Genomic DNA, 17,934 nt, shown 5'->3' on the forward strand with positions numbered 1-17,934 from the left:
GGTTCAGTCCAGCTGCGAGATCCGAGCCTTCTCCATGCATTGGGATTTTTCTCAGCGCCGACACCGAGTGAATCTCCCTATTCTGACCATCTGAGAACTATCGTGCCTGTCAGATCAGAGAAAAAAAAGCCCTGCCATGACCACCGCTTCAAACCGGGACGGAGCAACGGGACTTGCGAGGAGACCGGAATGCGCATGCAGGAAAGGGGACGGAATACGGATTTTTGCTCTAATGAAGGCGGGAGTGCAGGCGCATCGTTGGAGCCGGGTGCTGTTCTTATATATGGGGCTACTGGCTGCCTCAGTAAAGGGTAAGTCCCCATCTGTACGGCTGAAGACATGCAAAATGCAGCAGGCTTACCCCACTCCACCGCCCACCCTTCCCGATCCCAGACTGAATGCAAATCAGCATCAGCAACACACGCACACACACGCACTCATCCTAAAGGCGCATTTAGGATCAACCTTGCTGTGATGTCGCTGTTCTAGCACCTAAAGTTATTAATAGAGAAGAGGTGGCTGGTTGGGTGGCTATTTTGGTAACAGCGGTTCCTCAGGAATTGCACAAGAGCTTCTGTCTATCCTTGACGCTGTTAATGCGTTTCATTAAAAGACTACGTGGAAGGTGTTTTTGAAGAGGATGGGTGGGAGAAATGAGCTGCGGGGATGTTTGAATAAATATACAGTGTGAATCTTGCTTCCTATAAAGGAGGTTTCTCAGGTAAAGAGAAGGCGTTATGTGTTGCTCGCATGAAGAAATCAGTTGAGGTGGTCAAGCAGGCGACTGATTATTATGCCGTTCAGAGTCCAAAAGGGTGTGTGTGTGTGTGTGTGTGTGTGTGTGTGTCCCTCTCTCTCCTTCTGTGCGTGTGTGTGTGGAGGCTACTTAAGTGTGTGTGTGTGTGTATATATGTGTGTGTGTGTGTGTGTGTGTGTGTGTATGTGTGTGTGTGTGTGTGTGTGTGTGTGTGTGTGTGTGGCGGGGAGAAGGGGAGCGGGTTAGGCCTAATTAACCAACTCTGGGTTTTCTGTCCTTGATTAATTGCAAATGGAAATCTTGCAATCGAAGCAGGGCATTCAACAGATTATCATTACTATTAATTTACTTTCGCGTCTTCGCAACTTAATGTGTTTCTGAAAGGAGAGACTCAGTTACTGATCCATGATTTTTGTTCCCGTAACAGTGGACATTCATTACGAAAAGCTAGTGGCGTTATTTAGAGCCCAGGCTTTTCGGGGAAGAGCCACATTTTTTTTTTTTTTTTTTTTTTTTTTTTTTGCAATCCTGAGCAGGTCTTCTGGCAAAGAAAGCCCAACCGTTTTATCACTGTCTTGGCACCACACCACAGAATTGGCACTATTTTTAGCGAAAGCCAAGAATACTGCCACAGCCACAATATGAATTTGACAATGTGTCATGGCTCTGTGTTCGCCCATTCATACCTTTGGCTGGACAGCACATAATCCACTAGTGAGTGGAAAATGGGCACTTTTTCAGCATCACCACGACACAGTAGGCCCTATCATATACTGTATAAACTGTCACTTTGAGTATTACTCTTTTACAGAAACGTCACCCCTCATGTCTCCCGCTATATAACTCCTACTTGTCACCCACTTTTGACCAAACTTGTGTCATCAACCACCCAGATGGATTCTTCTGTACTGGTGAGATGTAGGTTTATCACACAGTCAGCCTCAGTGCCAATGATGCTGACAAATCTCTCTTGACTTTCCTGTAAAGTGAATCTCATTGGAGCTATATTCGTAGGAGGCTGCTTGTTTTATTTGCGTCCGGGGAGCTTTTTATTGCCTACTCTCTTGCCGTTTGAGTCTACTTTTGGAGCCAGTAAAGCGACTCTAACTTATTGCACATATTTATGAAGAGCAGGGAAGGCTAGGCTATCCATCTAACCCTTGTAACAACGTTTACCTTAAACGGTGTCAATAAATATATGCGAATATCACACGTCGTCTTTGAGGTGGTCTGGCGCGTCCCCGGGTGCTGCAGCCACCAGCAGTTGCCCCATCCTCCCATTGAGCGGCACCAGAGCCTCACACTATGCTGAGAGGCGGAGAGAGGAAAGGAGACCTGGGGTTCGTGGCATGTCTCTACTCATATACTTTATTCAACCAAAGCAAGACTTTGCCCGTTAATGGTCAGGAATGGCTGATACATGCGTGCCGTCGTATGTTGGCCTCAAAATGCTGTTTCTTAACAGGCTATGTTTGATAAGCATCACGAGTGCCTCGGATGTATGATGAGTTCTTTTATACTGTGTTCATTTGTCACCCATGTCTTACTTTAAACAATTCTCAGCCTCCAGTGTAACCTTATTATAGTTCCCAAGAGGCGCACAGGAAAAGATAGAGATGTGTGAAAGGTTTCTTACAAAGAGATATTGAAGAGAGCAGTGCGCTGTCTCCATGGGATCAGAATCAGTTGTCCCAGTGGACTCGTTGCTCAATAAGCTGTAATCAACCTCTATTCATTTAAAGGTAGAGAGGAAAGGACGCAAAGGCCGGCAAGGGAAAGAAAGGGAAGCAAGGGAAGGAAGGGAAGGGTAGAGCTGGCAGATTGAGGATGACGTTTCTTGCCTATCTGGTGCGTGTTTCGGCTCTCCACTTCAGCTCGTCCGGTATTAGATCATTCGTCAGCGGCGCATGAGACAGTCGCTCAGCATGTCCATTTACACGCAAGATCACGCTTCGTCCTCCTCTGCTCTCAGCCACGCTTTCCTTTATATAAAGGCACTGCGCTGTGCTCATGATGCAACCTGCAGTAATGTTATGAGGAGTGGAGGGCTTGATGCCCCTTTCCCTTTTATCTTTTTTTTTTTTTTACTACTGCTTATATTCGCACAGTCATGAGGCTTTCAAAAAAATGGTCTTTCTAAAAATCTTCCAAAAAAAAAAGAAGGGGGAGGGGGGGGTGAGGCGTGTGTATGCGGCAAGCAGAAGCCATGGTAGGAAGTTGTTTTTTAAGTTTCACAAATCAAAAAAAAATGCCGAACTCAAACTAGAACGCTTTCATTTTACAGACCACTCGACACACAAGAGGGCCGCTGACCTCTAATTGAGATTTCGATTGGCAACACCTATTTAGAAACACTAATGTTTATGATTTAGTAGTGAATTGTCTCACCTTCGCTGTCCATTAGAATAAAATGAGAAATCCGGGTGGACTTTGTTCATTTGAATAGACCTTCTCACACATTATATTGCAGGGAAGGTCTCTACTAAGTTATTGAAATAAAATAGTTATCAATTGTACCTCCAGTGACCCGTGGGGACCCCCAAAACTCACTTTGAGGTGACATTTCCAGCACCCCGGACAGCGACAGGCGCAGCTGAATTTGCCGCTCAGCTGAAGTCCTTTTCAGGACCACGGACAGCTCCCCCAGCCAACAGGCTCAGCAACAGCTGCTCCTCAGTGGAGGGGAAGCTGGCTTTGTAAGTTGGGGTTTCTCCAATGTTTTCATGGCTTTGAACCCTCAATTAGACACAGACACACTTCAGACCGACATCTGACAAGATCATATGATAAGGTTTCTGCTTCTGATTTCATACTAAATTAAGTAACTGTTCTACTTTTTATAGGAAGCATAGGTGTAATGAAAGAGAACTTTTGACAGTTACACATCCATACTTATTGACATAGTGTGTAGTAAAGCTTAAATGATTAGTCGATTTATCAATCTACAGGAAATTTATCACCAACTGTTTTCATAATTGATGAATTGTTACCCTGTTCCACCATCTCAGATGTTAGGATTTGTGTCTTTTTGTAGTCTTATGTGATATTAAATTAAATATTTTTTGATTTTAGACTCTTGGTTTGACCAAATAAGCAATATGAAGATATCACCTTGTGCTGCAGGAAATGGTGATGGCAATTTTTCACAATTTTCAGACATTTTATAGTCCAAATAATTAATAAATAACACAATCAGCAGAATAATCAATAAAGAAAACAACTGTTAATTGCAGCCCTAGTAAGTACTGTATCAGAGTGACAGTAATCTAGTCTTCATTTTAGCTAGGAACTGCTTAGGATTCTCACTCAAAGATTCATGTTGATTCCAAATCCCACTCTCTAAATCACCTTCACAGAGGTGTTGCCTATTTAATACATGTTGTCTAAGGTATGTGGCGGTTACAAATATACTCTAAGATTGACAGTGGTCTTGTGAACATATTTGATCACATGGATAAAACAGAGATTCCGACAAACAGTCCCATATGTCCTATGTATACCATGTGTTGTTTTTTTTTCCTCACCTCTCTCCCACCTGTCTGCCTGTTACTCTGAATCTCAAATCCTCCACTACCTGCACGCTCTGTTGCTTCCTATCTCCCATCTGCTCTCTACATTCACCGTTGGGCAATAAATGAGGGAATGGGAGCCGAGAAACAGATGACATTATCTATTTACTCAAAACTGAGAAATGTCTGGAAATGCAAAGTAGACGTGTATTGCCATGTCTTCGTTTTTCCTACTCAAGAGAAGAAGGAGCTGTTCAGTGGAGTGGTGTTCAAGATGGTGATAGAGATTTGTAAAGAGATGTGCAGGGAGGAAAGAACACCAAATCAACAGGAAAGAACTGACTGTTCAGGGGAAATAAGAGGCAGAGAGGGGAGACAACTGTTGGAGTAGAGGGGTGATAAGCCTACACCAGCTGAGAGATAATCTGGGCCCAATGTTTCTGTGTCTTTTGAGTGCTGGGTGATTTTCCTCTCTACAGTAAATGATCTATTTGGAGGACTCATTTTCTTATCAGGCATCAAGCAGACTCTTATTTCAACAACTAACAGCGTGTAAGTAAGCTTGTGGGAACGTGTTTGTGCGTGCGTGCGTGTATGTGTGTGTGTCTGTGTTAGTCTGTGAGTTGCCACCCCCATTCACTCTAGGATGATTAGACTAAAGTGTTGACAAGCAGGTCATTAGCTTGCTCAAAAGGAGCCACTGAAAACATAATGTGTATGTGTGCGTCTGTGCGCGTGTGCACATGTACGCACGCAAGCACGTACGCAGCTTTCAGATGATGCAAAGGTTTCATCCTCGTGTGCACTGTTATTTCCCCACCCACCTGCTGATATGTCACCCTGTCTCACTCCCCCTCTCTCTGTCTTCCCGTTGTACCTTCTCCTTCTATCCTCCCTCCTTCCATCCATCCTCCGCCACCTCCCCTCTTCTTCCATCCTCCTCTCTTGTGATTCACACTGTCATCTGTCTCCAGATGGCCAGAGCTCTGTCACTGTGCTTCGTCACACTAATCACAGCCGCACAGTGACTCACACGCACAGACACATTCACCCATTAATTCATGCACACTTACAGACTCCCCAAAAAATATTCAGAAATGCATTCATGCAGCCTTTCGCTAGTGTGCACAGCTTCATTGACTTTTACACACAGGCATGCATGCACACACACACACACACACGCATACTCACAACACAAAACTAGACCATTAGACCTTATGAACCTATAACCAGATGCACATTTGCAGAATTTCTTGATTAAAGTGGCACTCAGAGAGATGATGAGGAACATCCAATTTATTTTCAATAAAATTCAATTGCTTCCACTGCTATTTCATCTATTAAACTCTTAACAATAGTATTTGAGTTTGATGGTATTGCCATAGTAAAATAGTTTGCTTTCATTAAATATCACCCAATACACATTTGAATAGAGGCATTTATATATCTGAAGGCTCTCACAAATGAAAAATGCTCTTTCTTCCCACCAATATGTCTCTAAACATCTCATTTTAGCAAGGCGTTAAATTAATAAATGTATATTTTGACCACTTCACTTATCCAGGAAATATAAATCAAGCTTCATTACTCAGTTCCAGCATTACTAATGCCTCACATTCACACACTGCAGCACAATCACTCCTATGATCCGCAAAGTAACTGCCTTCCTCTGGAATGGTAATAATTTCACCTTTCCTACCCACATACGGGCGCCGTCAATCTTCCCTGGATAACTAAAGGTAAAAATAAGTAAATAAATAAATAATCCAGAGCTTACATCTGCGCCAGCCACATATGGGAGCTGCACTGTAACAGAAAAGTCTCAATCTTGTTTCTGATTCTCTTCTTCCTGTTATTATCAGACATGGGAATTTGCTCCAGCTACTGTAAATCCCCACAAAGTGAGAGACAGATGTAGATGCCCTGTCTGTCTTGTATAGACACAAAGCTCAGACAGGGGTTTCTTTAGCTTCCTGACTTACACTGTTCTTATCGGATATCAGTGATCCCAGAGATTGAAGATTAGATCCTGGGGAAGAGATATCTTGTCCTTGTCCTTGTCTTTTTCCTTTCCTGTACAGCTTCTCTCTATATCCAAAGTAAGGCAATCTGTCAGTGTTCTTTTTCTGAGAAAGAGGCAGAGTCATCGTGCAGAGTGAGTTTGTGTGTGTGTGTGTGTGTGTGTGTGTGTGTGTGTGTGTGTGTGTGTGTGTGTGTGTGTTGTATTCCTACACTTGCGAGGTCTGCATTTAAAGCAAAGGTACTTTCATTAATATATTTTATGAGTTTAGATTTCTAATAATTGGGATTAACTTGTTGCGCTGGTATATTTGAGTCACTATTGTTAAAGTAACAGAGTTTATGTAAGGATTCAAACATAAAACATCTAGTCAAAGAATATTTTTAAGTGAATGTGTTTGGGTATGTGTGCAAGCTTGTATATTGACAAGCATTTGCTTTCAATTTGTAGCCTGAGCAGAAAGGACACTACTGGCCTGGAATTAATTACTGTCGTAATGACTCAAAAAAAATGTTTTTTCAGGGAAATTTAATTGTAAATTAGTGTCTCCTGGTGTCTTTCCCACAGAAACGGACCAGACAGAATTATCTGTCAAACAGGAATGGAAAACCTAAGAAGACTTTCTAAAAAACTGTCATAAAACAACCATTCATTTTGTATTTGGGGCAATTTCATAAAATCCAACTAATCTATTCATGATATTCAGGAACAAAGAGACAAATATTTATCATCTTTGTCTAATGCTGTGCAAATTAAGTACAACCTTGTGCCTCAAATACATTGGGGAAAATGATCAAAAGTGGATATCATCCTAACAAATTATCATAGACTTGGTTGCCAATCTGAAGCACAGCCAAAATGGGTCCTTTTTCAGAATCTTAATCAAAAGCAGAAAAACACAAAATTGGATTTAATACACACATACATTGTAAATGCAATCCATTGCAGTCAGCAGCGTGCCAATGAAATGTGTAACATTTTGAGCAGCAGAGACACAGTCTTCAATTTGAAATTAATACACAGCTATGTGGGTAGATGCATACAGCTGATTAATTATGATTATGGTCTACTGATGACACTTTAGCCTTTTTTGGGGGGGTAGGTAGGATCTGAGTTGAAAGGTTAAAGTGTACCACAGTTAGTTGAAGCGGAGATGATTCATCATCTGCTGCTCATCCATCTCTAAGTGATAGATGGAATAGTCCTGTTGGGACGGTCACGACCTGACCTTTAGATCACTGCTCCCTCTCAGGCTTAATACACGCTGGTCAGAGAGGATCAAATGTTCATGAATACCCACTCACTAACCGACACACACATTTGTTGTCCAGGGTGATTATCTCATGCATTTAACACATCCAGAATTACTTTATCCTACCTCCTGTAGATGCTGTAGGTTGATCAGAGTCCAGGAAGTATGATCTTCACTGATTTCTGGTGTAATTGAAGTACAAAAGTACAGCAGGATGTAAATAAGATTGGCTCTTCAGTGTAGGTGGACTCTTATGTTACTTAGAGAGCCTGGCTGTCAGATTTGAAGAGAGTGAAAAAGAGGTGATAATTGACTTTCGGACATTAATGTCATATAATTGTGCTTTTTCCCATAAGTACTAGGAAGAAAAATGGAAATTATTTGAGGCACAAATGTAGTGTATGAGCGTGTCTGAATGACTGTGTACATTTGAATGGACTTTCCTGTATGTGTAGGCCTGCGTGGGTGCATACTGTATGTCTGTGCGACATTAAGTGTTAAGGCGGACTTGAGCAATAATAAATAATTGAGGAAAGGGATTTGTCTTCATATGTTCTCCTGTTTTCCTGTTGTCATGGGAACAACATACAGCTTCTGCGACAGAAGCCGTGAATGAGGCTCTTTGAACTGCACTTCTCTCTCTCTCGTTTCTTTTTTTTTTTTTTTTTTTTACTCATCTTTTACTCATCAATACAAATGGGCCTGCATGCACGAACATAAAAACACGCCGACAAACACACATATACGTTTCTCCAGGCATCCAACCTCACTGTGTTTTGTGTGGGAGGCCCATTTGTATCAGTGCTGCATAAACTCCCCCACAAAGACAGGGGTCTTTCTGAAAGGGAAGAACATCAACCGTAACATGCCTTTGACTCTGAATGGGCTATTTTCTATTGATCAGCTTGAAACCTTGATGTGTGGGTTGCAAAAGAGCAGTGTTGTTCATAGCAATACCAACTTACCACGGGGCTATTTAAAAGGACTGATGAGAAGGAGGGATTGAGGAAAATAATGCGATGAAGAATACACAAACAATATCACTGTTGAGTGTAAAATGCCTGGGTAAATTGAGGGATGGGATGAAATTGTGCAAAAGTGTGTGGGTGGCTTTTTTTAGGTGGGTGGCTGGGTTTGCAGGACCTTTTGGCTGGCATGATAGTACTGCTGGTTAAATATGACCCAGCTGGAAGGAACTGCCTGCCTCCCCCCCTTCTCTTCCTCTCTGTCTGAGAGAACACACGCTCTATTGTGCCTCCTTTGCCAGCCCCGATAACAGGCAAGAACGTGTGCAAGTGTGTATTTCTGCATGCACACCTCTTCTACATGTTTACATGTAGCCGCTTAATGCTTTCATCTTTGGCTACATCTTTGGATGTAGGTGTTGTTTTTCTTACCGCACACATTTCACCGTCCAGCTCTGTCTCTGTGACAATGACAATGCCAGCGCTTGAGATGTGAATGCCGCAACCGGGACAATATTGCTTCGAAAGCAGTGGCACTGTTTGTTGTTGTTATGTGTGTTCATTGAATTACAATTGAGAGAGTATGATGGCACATTCACGTATGTGTCTGGCTAAGTGTCCTGTCACTGTGTTGCTTCACACATTCAACCAGCAGGAGGCCGTTCCAAGCTTTGAATGTGCAAGCTCCGTTTTTCCGACCTTTTATGGAAACAACATTTACTATTCAGAGCAATGGAAATAACCTGTGGAAGGGGGGGGGTGGTGGGAGGCTAAGTGGGAAAAAGCCTATCGCTAGCGCCTTCCACTGCATTTGGCTTGTCTGTAATGGCAGACGGTGTCATCCTGGCCCGGACATTAGCCTAATGTATGGAGGCAAGCGGGATCGCTGAGCTCACCCATTTCCATTTTAATGGCGGCCATCTAGAGGTTAATTCGGATATGATGCGGTCAAGGCGTGCATATGCGCTGACACGTCAAGAGACAAATAGTGGTGCTGAGAGGATCTATGGGGCGGAAGGGTTTATCTTCCCACCAGGGAGGCAGTTACTGGCACACACACACATACAAAACATTTGGTTGGTTGTTTGAAGTTTACTCCAGGGGTAGGTTATATGTGATGGTGGATATCTTTGTTACTCAATAAACCCTTAGGGATACACTTATTTGGTTGGAAATGATTGCATGTTTGCTCCAATGGGATGCTCATTTTGTATGGATATATCCCCTGATAGACCACATATATGAAGGCTTTATCGTTTCTCTTGAGAATAAGGAAAGAGCTGAATTCTGTGTTATGGCTATGTGATGGGGGAGATTTAGTACAGATAGTTTAAGGTTCTATCTCAATTTAATGGATGAGCGCGTGGCTCTTGCGTCTGAGGTTTTCATAGATATACTGTACATGCTCTGGCTTTACAGAGATGATTATTGCATTTCTGAACAATGGCAAAGTAATTTTTTGTTGCATTGATATCAATCATTTCAATGTTTTGTTTAGTTTTTCCAAGATGCAGCTGTACATTTATTCAAAATGTCAGAGACACACTGTGCTGACAAATGTTGGAATTCCAAAAGATCTTTCTCAAACATCAAACAAGTTTCATTCTCTTCAGTTGTAGTCATTGTGTAAAACATAAGAAGTAAGGTATTTTTATTATTGACTGCGAGAACAGGATGGTCTCTGTGTCTTTGTCTTTTATTGAAAGGCAAACCTGAATTGCAGATGAGGAGACGAGAGAGAATTGGGAAAGGATAAAAAAAAAAAAAAAAAAGAAAAAGGGATGGGAGTCCAGAGAGGAGATTTGCAGCTCTGTATTGCAAGTATTGTTTGTGTCTTTATGGTATTATGTGAATGTGATGTTGGGATTATGTTCACCAAGATGAAATTCCCTCCTATTTAGAGTCACTGTAGCCAGGGTAATTGTTAATCTCAGCAGTGGAGTTACATGCAGATATGTGACACTATACCCAACCAGGGTATAGGGATTACGCTCATACATGTGCAGACAACTGATATATCCACACAACAGGCGTGTGTGCACAGTTGTCTCACTTCACACTCACATACACAAAATACACACACACACACACACACACACTGCTGAAGCATCCCTCCAAATAGACCTCGAAGATTCGCTAACAGTGCAAATTAAGCGCTATCTTGCTGTGAATGTCATGCTGGCTGCGTGTGACCTCAACAGCAAAGGGCAACGAGATGCAAAAAATAGGTAAAAAAAATCTCTCCCCTTATATATTATTTTTCCTCTTTCCAAGTCATTTACTCCCATTGGCTGGTGCTCTTCCTTCCGTTGACCCTCTGACAAGTTCTCCCTTGTTCCCTTTCCGCTACTATTTTTTATTCCCCCCAGTTTGTCCCTCATCTCACCTTTGCTTCTATTGTTCTTCCCGTCACATCTTCCAAATCTATTTTCTCATCCGTCCATACGTTCAGTCAGACAGTCAGTCCACCTTGTGTCTGTCTGCAACGTTCCCCCCTCCAACCCCCGCCTCTCTCTCTCTCTCTCCCTCTCTGTTTCTCCTTTGGTCTCTCCTGTCTCCTTCCTCCGCTCTGAGGGGTTGCTGTCCTGTCGGAGTACAGAACAGTGACCATCGATTCATCAAAGTGTCACAGCGCACTGCCGCAGCTCTGTATGCCCGCAACTAAACAAGTGCCCTGGCAAAGCAAACAATAGCTCCTACACACAAACACACACTGACAAACACACACACACAGAGGTAGAACCTGGAGTACCGTCCCAGCAAGGTCACACCTCTCCCTGTATACCCATTTGGCAGCACGTACATCGGCGATAGTTCGTGCCAAGCTGATGCTGCCAGTGGCACAGTGGGCTAAGCAGTGGACAACATATCTGTTGAACATTCACAGATATCAAGCATAGTTAACATTCCAATACAAGCCAATGCAAATTGTCCCTATACACATGCTGAGGGATAAAACACACTGAGTGCAGTAACCACTAGGACAAGTTAGCAATTTTCATAATTGCTGAAACAGCGCATTTGCTAGTATTCCATATTCATAATTTCCTTGATTCACCTGAACCTACACAACTTGAGAAAACATGACCTTCTACTTTGCCGACGGTTTAGTCGGGCTAAAACAGCACAAGCAGCAGTCTGTTTATGGGGTCTTTATGGTGTGTCAGTGGGGTCAACTGCTGGATGGGTTCCTCGTTGCAGATTTACACTGAGGGTCTTCAGAGTAGGTCGCCAGCTCCCAGCAGCTAATTTCATAATGCACCCTGGGCGAGGCTTAAATTATTCAACCAAGCCCCGAGTGCAGGATCTACTTAATCAAAGGCTCTGGGTTTTCAAAGAACAGAGAGAGTAGACTTACAGTTCCTCAGTTTACCTCAACCGCATTTGTATCATACTGTGTGGTGGTAATATACGGCCATACGCTGTATGTATCAGTATGCCTACACAGTGCAGCAAAAATATCTGGCAAACATCCCTGTTATTACTACCTAATGTGAAAATCAAATGTGATAATGTTGTAAATCAGTCCTTAACACCCACAAAACGACTTCCTCAAGTGAACTTTTGATGTGTCTGTTTTTGTTCATTTTGACCGCGTATGTTTCAGCAAGGATAAAATGTTTCTGGCCGCAGCCAAAAAAGCAACCTCTCTAAAAGCACCATCTTAGTCTTTTATCCCAGATTGTGTACGTCATTATTGATTTAAAAGTCGGTCACTTGGCACAGGTGCTTGTACTTCAAAATAGCATCCGGCCAAGGCTCTGGCAGACTCAAGTGGACTTATTCTCTGTCATGATTTTTTTTTTTTTTTGCTTTACTTAATTGTGCCCATAAAACACAAAGTCTGTGTTCCTGCCTGTCATATATCAATACGTACACCGTGTTCCATCTCCTAATAACACATGCTCTCTGATTGCTATATACGAAACGCCTTTATCCATCGCATAAAATACTCCTTAGATGTCCTCTCTTAAGCTTTGTAGTGTTTTTCGTTTACAGTGATTTCTATCATGACTGATTTGTCTGCTGCACCAGTCACATAACAGTCATGTAATCATTTCTTTCTTCTAGCATTTAAATTCAACCCTAAAACTGATTAATGACAATTCACTTGCATTAACCTCCCTGGTATTGTTTTGCAATTCATCCCAGCCCACACATCCTAACTCATTGCCTATGTACAAGAGGTTCACAGTCCACTCTGACCCCCATCAAGCTCTGCCATCAGGCTGGTTGTATGAGCCATTGATTGGCATTTGTCTGATAGAGGCCCTTAATGAAGGAGATGATGAGGAGATTATTGACCAGGTTGGGTATATGAAAATCAGGTAGCAGAGGTGGATGTGGAGGTTTTACCTGGATATTAGTATTGACCTGATGATAATGGGGAGGGTGGATGCTCACTTGCTGGGCCTATTTAAAGGCTTTAATGAAAAATCTGATGGAGATAGCTCTCGCTTTGATCTTTTTTGTTCTCCTCTCTTGTCTCTGGTTAAAGATGAGGACTGAGAATAGACAAGATGAAGAGAAATAAGAGAACACGCTGTAATGTGCAGTTATTTTAAGCACTCTATACAGCATATAGGTCATATTTAGTTATTGTTAATCTCATTTTACACTAATGCCACAGGCTTTTTTAAGAATTTATTGTAAAATTTGCATATCTACACAGCAAACAAAGAGCTAAACTCTCTGAATGCAGCATTATTCAGCAAACTAAAGTATATTCAAGTGGGTAGGGTTCAAGTGCACACACATTAGCATCTTTTGGAAGAGGTCAAGCGCATATGAAGCTCTGAAAAGTGACGGCTGAGAGGGCCGTGCTTGTTTTTTCACTAGACAGGCCCCGGGGAGTCAGCTGTTGCATGATGGATACACTGTGACTGGAGATGCTATTATCCTCCTCCTGCTGCCGATGCCATCCAGCCAGTCTGGATCTTTACGTCCCGACACTATCCTATCTCTTCCCCTCCCCAAAAATTGTTTGTGTGATACCATTTTGCTGCACCACCTCGGACAAAAAGCTAATATTTGTTTGTTTGTTTTTGTGTGTGTGTGTGTCAGCTCATGTTTTTTTCCAGCAGCGTTTTGGAATTCATTAACACCTTGGTGTGGCACGTAGCCCCTGAAATCTTAAATATCGGGCTTGGTTATTGCTGTGAAAAGGAATGCAGCACTTGCTTGTCTGGCTGACCAGGGATTATTTATGTCTGTGCTTAATTTCTCTGTCATTTCTTCTCTTATTCTCCCTGTACTCTCTTGAAAAAAATCAGGTTTTATATTATGTTGGTAATGAGTAAGAATGAGAGCAATAAAATTGCCTCTGTTTTTTTTTTCTTTCCTGTTGTCTTGTCTTTCGGCTTGGTGCCTTATTACCTGTAAATCCCTGCTGGTTTTTCAGACATGCGGCACTTTTCAGACTGAAAACTTGGATGAATTTTTAAGCTTTGGGATTGTTTTAGCCATCAGAAAGCGTGCACAAAGTAGCACAGAATCTGTATGTTTCACAATCAATTAATAAGGGATACACATTTCCCCTGGAGGAACTGAACAAAGCAGTCTACATTTTTACATGTTTTTAAAAGCTACAATGTGTTTGCTCAAGATTCTTGTTTCTTAATGCCCCGTTTTATTGCCCTCAGGTAGTATAGCTCATTTCCATTCATTGATTTATCACATCCATTTATATATGTACGGATTAAGTATGGATATAAACCTACTGAAAAAAAATCATATCTACTTTGTGTGTTGCATTGTTTGTGTTATTGAATAATGTGGGTTATGCAGATAACAGATGTCCTCCAATTATACTCTCCTAATTACATTTTAATCAGGCTGTATTATGATTCAGGTTTTTGGCTGAAGCAAACAAAGGGAAAATACAGATCATTTGTATAGCGTGTATTCTTGCATGACATTCTAATTTAGTCCCTCTATGAGAATATTTATTTATGCAGGTTCCTTTTGTGTGGCCATAACTCCACTTTAAGTGTTTCTCTCACAAACGAAAATCAAATCAGAACATGTCGCATTCCTGCTGTCTTAGTTTAAAAGCTACAACATACATCATAGGGCTACTTATGGTGTGTGATTGTCCGACATAATATATCTTCTTGTCAACTGTCAGCGGCAGACTGACAGCTGACTGCTCTGATTTAGCTGTAAGCATTTAGCTGGACAATGAAAATGAACTTAGACAGTAGCCCTCTTTGATAGCAGGGGATGTGCGTCACCATAGAAAGATCAAATGAGCATCTTATTAGCAGCATTGTTCTCTCCATACATGCAAATTTAGACACTAATTTGTCCATTAATACTGAAAACACATGCAGAGACACACAAAATAAAAGTGCAATCACACATCAGCCCACGTTAGTGATTAATTACAACTTAATCCCCAACATTGATCAAAAGTCTCGACTGTGCTCAGATGAGTCCAAGACAAGTCATGTAGCTCGGGGATTCAAAAACACTCACACACACCGAGATCACACTCCACACATCCAACCCACACTCCTGCAGATAGATGGCAACACACAATTAAAATTTCAGATTGAAGCCAGTGTGAGTGGCTACTGTCAAAAATGTAAAAGATGAGTACAATTAATGTAGCACTCAAGAGTGTGTCTCTCTTCGTGTGTGTGTGTGTGTGTCCTCTCTTCTCCTCTCCTCTGCCCCCTCATCTTCTCTCCTCCAGCTATGTCATGTATTAACGTGGGAACCTATTAGCAATGTGGTGAAAGGGCCAGTGAGTGAGCAAGTGTGTGATGATGGAGGTGGTAGAGATGGGGAAAGCTAGGAGCGGATGAGCCATTTAGTACTGCTATATTAATGGCTTAGGCTGCATGCTGGAAGTGGTAATGGATGTTGCAGCACTTGGCGCAAACTGTTCGACTGTGCCTTTGTGCATGTGTCCACGTGTGTGGATTTGTAGAATTTGCATACTAGGATGTAGAGGAGTGTCTTATTTGGTTTAATGCTCTATAACACTTACATATTTCAACAACCTGCTGGCCATTCTAACACCTTTTACACTCTTTTAATAACTGCCTGCCTGTTTCTTTTTCTCTTCACAGCTCAGAACTGCAGTTACACACTACACAGTCCCAATGGGACGATAGAGAGCCCCGGCTACCCTTATGGTTATCCTAACTATGCCAACTGTACATGGGTGATTGTGGCGGCGGAGCACAACCGGATACAGCTGGTGTTTCAAGGCTTCGCCCTAGAGGAGGACTTTGACATCTTGTCTGTATATGACGGGCCACCCAGCCCTGGGAACCTGCGGACACGGTAAAGACGGCCTATGTATTAAAGTTTGTTGTGAGTTGTATGTGTGTGTTTTTATGATGGTTGTGTTTGACTTGAATGTTGACACACAGTAGATTCTTTACAATGAAACCCACTGAAAACCAAATTTTCTAAAAACTGCAGTCAACAGTATGGGATTTGAAGGTTGTTTCTAATTAAAGAGGCAATTTAGGTTTACTACATTATTTTGGTCTTTTCAGAGTTTTGAACATCATTTGTCATAATAAAAAATATATTCAACAAGTTAACCCAAGTGAACCCAACCCAAATTAAACCAAATGAACTACTTTTGATGTTAGATCTTTTCAATAACTTTTTACATAATGTTTTCAAGAGTTTATTACACTGTTGGCAGTATAATAGCCAGTCAGACTGCTTTGAAGTTAGGGAGACACCATATTTTTAAGGTTTCTGCCATGGATTCTACATGGATTATTTTTTCTGACAAGGAGTTCTTTTTGATAATGACCACAAAGACCTGATAATAAATAAATAAAGTGGTAGCTAATCTGGTAATCTGGTAGCTAATCTAGCGTCCCGCAGGGGGAATAGTGGGTGTAATGTGACACTGCCAAAAAGAAGTCTGAGGGAGCAAGTAACAAAAACATTCAGACAATCAGACAGGTTTCAAACAATCCACGAGATTAGTCCGATTTATTTGGAAGAGAGACTGTTTTCAGTTTACAGTTTTCCTGTGCAATGAGTGATTATTAGTGACATTTCAGGTGTGCTCAATATTGGTTTTATCTCCAATTAAAGTGGTAGGTAATCTGGTAAACTCATGTTTGGTCATCTGACGGCTCTCCGTCTGCACCATCAGACTTTTTTAACATGATGTGAAATGTAAAATGGTGAAATGAAAAATGTTATAATAACCAGTATAAATGAAGGCCAAAACTGAAAATGAAACCATGAACCACGATAGAATCATTTGAACTTAAAGGTATTGATGAAGGCGGTCGACTGGAGCCTTGAAAAGAGGAAAAGCTATAATTCAGACTATAATCAGTGATGCATTCAGAGGCAGACTGAACAGATCCTTTGATGATTAATACGAGGTTTGACTCTGTGGACACTGTGACAGCATCCAAGGTTATTCACTTGTTTCCTGGGTACATTCTGTGCTTTAGAGCTACTAGCAAAATGAAATGATGGTCACTTGGGTGTGAAGACTCAAACAAACAAATTCTGAATCAACAGTCTCATCCTACCGTGCAACCGTCAATTTAACAGCCCCAGAAAGTGCTGCCTTGTGCTAACATTGCAAACTGAAATATTGCCTCTCTGGTTTGCTGTTTTTCATGCCCACTAAGTTTACACATTTCGAAGCATTCAGGATTTTACGAGTAAATAATGTGAAGCTGAATTGCCAGTCTTCTATTTATATTAGCAGCGATTTTAAAATACAACCACAGAGCTGCTACTCACCGACGTGTTTATACATATTCGGATCTTATTGCTCGCAGACCTCTTGGCAGTCCATCACGTACAGGACGTAACTTAATTAGTGTCAGTTTCTGCTTCTGATCAGCTGAAGCTTCACCTAAGCTTTTAATTCCTGTCACCTTCTGCTATGAGCTTGGCCTTGCAAATAGTTTAAAGCATATGTTATGCAAGCCCTCTAGAGACACATGAGAGAAATATTCTAAAGGGCTTTTGTTATTGACACTGTTTTGAGTCTCTGTCGGCCTCTCTGTTTCTCCCTGTCGATATCGCTCTCCCTCTCTTTCACCTCTTCTCTGCCCCCTCCCCGCGTTTCTCATTCTGTGCCAGTGGTGCCTCCACTGCATCTCCCCGCAGAAAGCAAATGAAAGAGAGAAGAAAATCCATTATGGATTGGTGTTGCGCTGTTCTCCTCAGCCTTTCTCCTGTTTGGACCTCTGGGCTGTGTTGTATATTGATGCTCCAGCGGGACGGGGAGGTGGGGGGGGGGGGGGGGGGGGGGGGGGGGGGGCAGGGGGGGGTAGCGTTCCACTCTTTCTGTATAAGAGCTTTGAAAATAAGTGAGGGGTAAGAAAGTGAAGAAAATGAAAAAGAGACAGAGAGAGGAAAAAGTGGGAAAAGAGAGAAAAATACAGAAAGAAATGAGAGAGATGGAGAAGCAGTGGCAGTGTTCAAGA

General features: G+C 42.0%; 1 protein-coding gene across 1 annotated transcript in view; it reads left to right on the top strand.

Annotated features, from left to right (window-relative positions):
* The window catches only part of csmd2 (CUB and Sushi multiple domains 2), a 271,384-nt gene continuing 253,450 nt past the window's right edge, over positions 1 to 17,934 (top strand). Inside the window, exons 1-2 of the mRNA XM_044335073.1 lie at positions 1 to 311; positions 15,580 to 15,796. Coding sequence (XP_044191008.1) covers positions 137 to 311; positions 15,580 to 15,796 — 392 coding nt within the window. The 5' untranslated portion in view covers positions 1 to 136. The remainder of the gene's footprint in view (positions 312 to 15,579; positions 15,797 to 17,934) is intronic.

This window comes from Thunnus albacares, chromosome 19 (genome assembly GCF_914725855.1).
Source record: "Thunnus albacares chromosome 19, fThuAlb1.1, whole genome shotgun sequence".
NCBI classification, from domain to species: Eukaryota; Metazoa; Chordata; class Actinopteri; order Scombriformes; family Scombridae; genus Thunnus; species Thunnus albacares.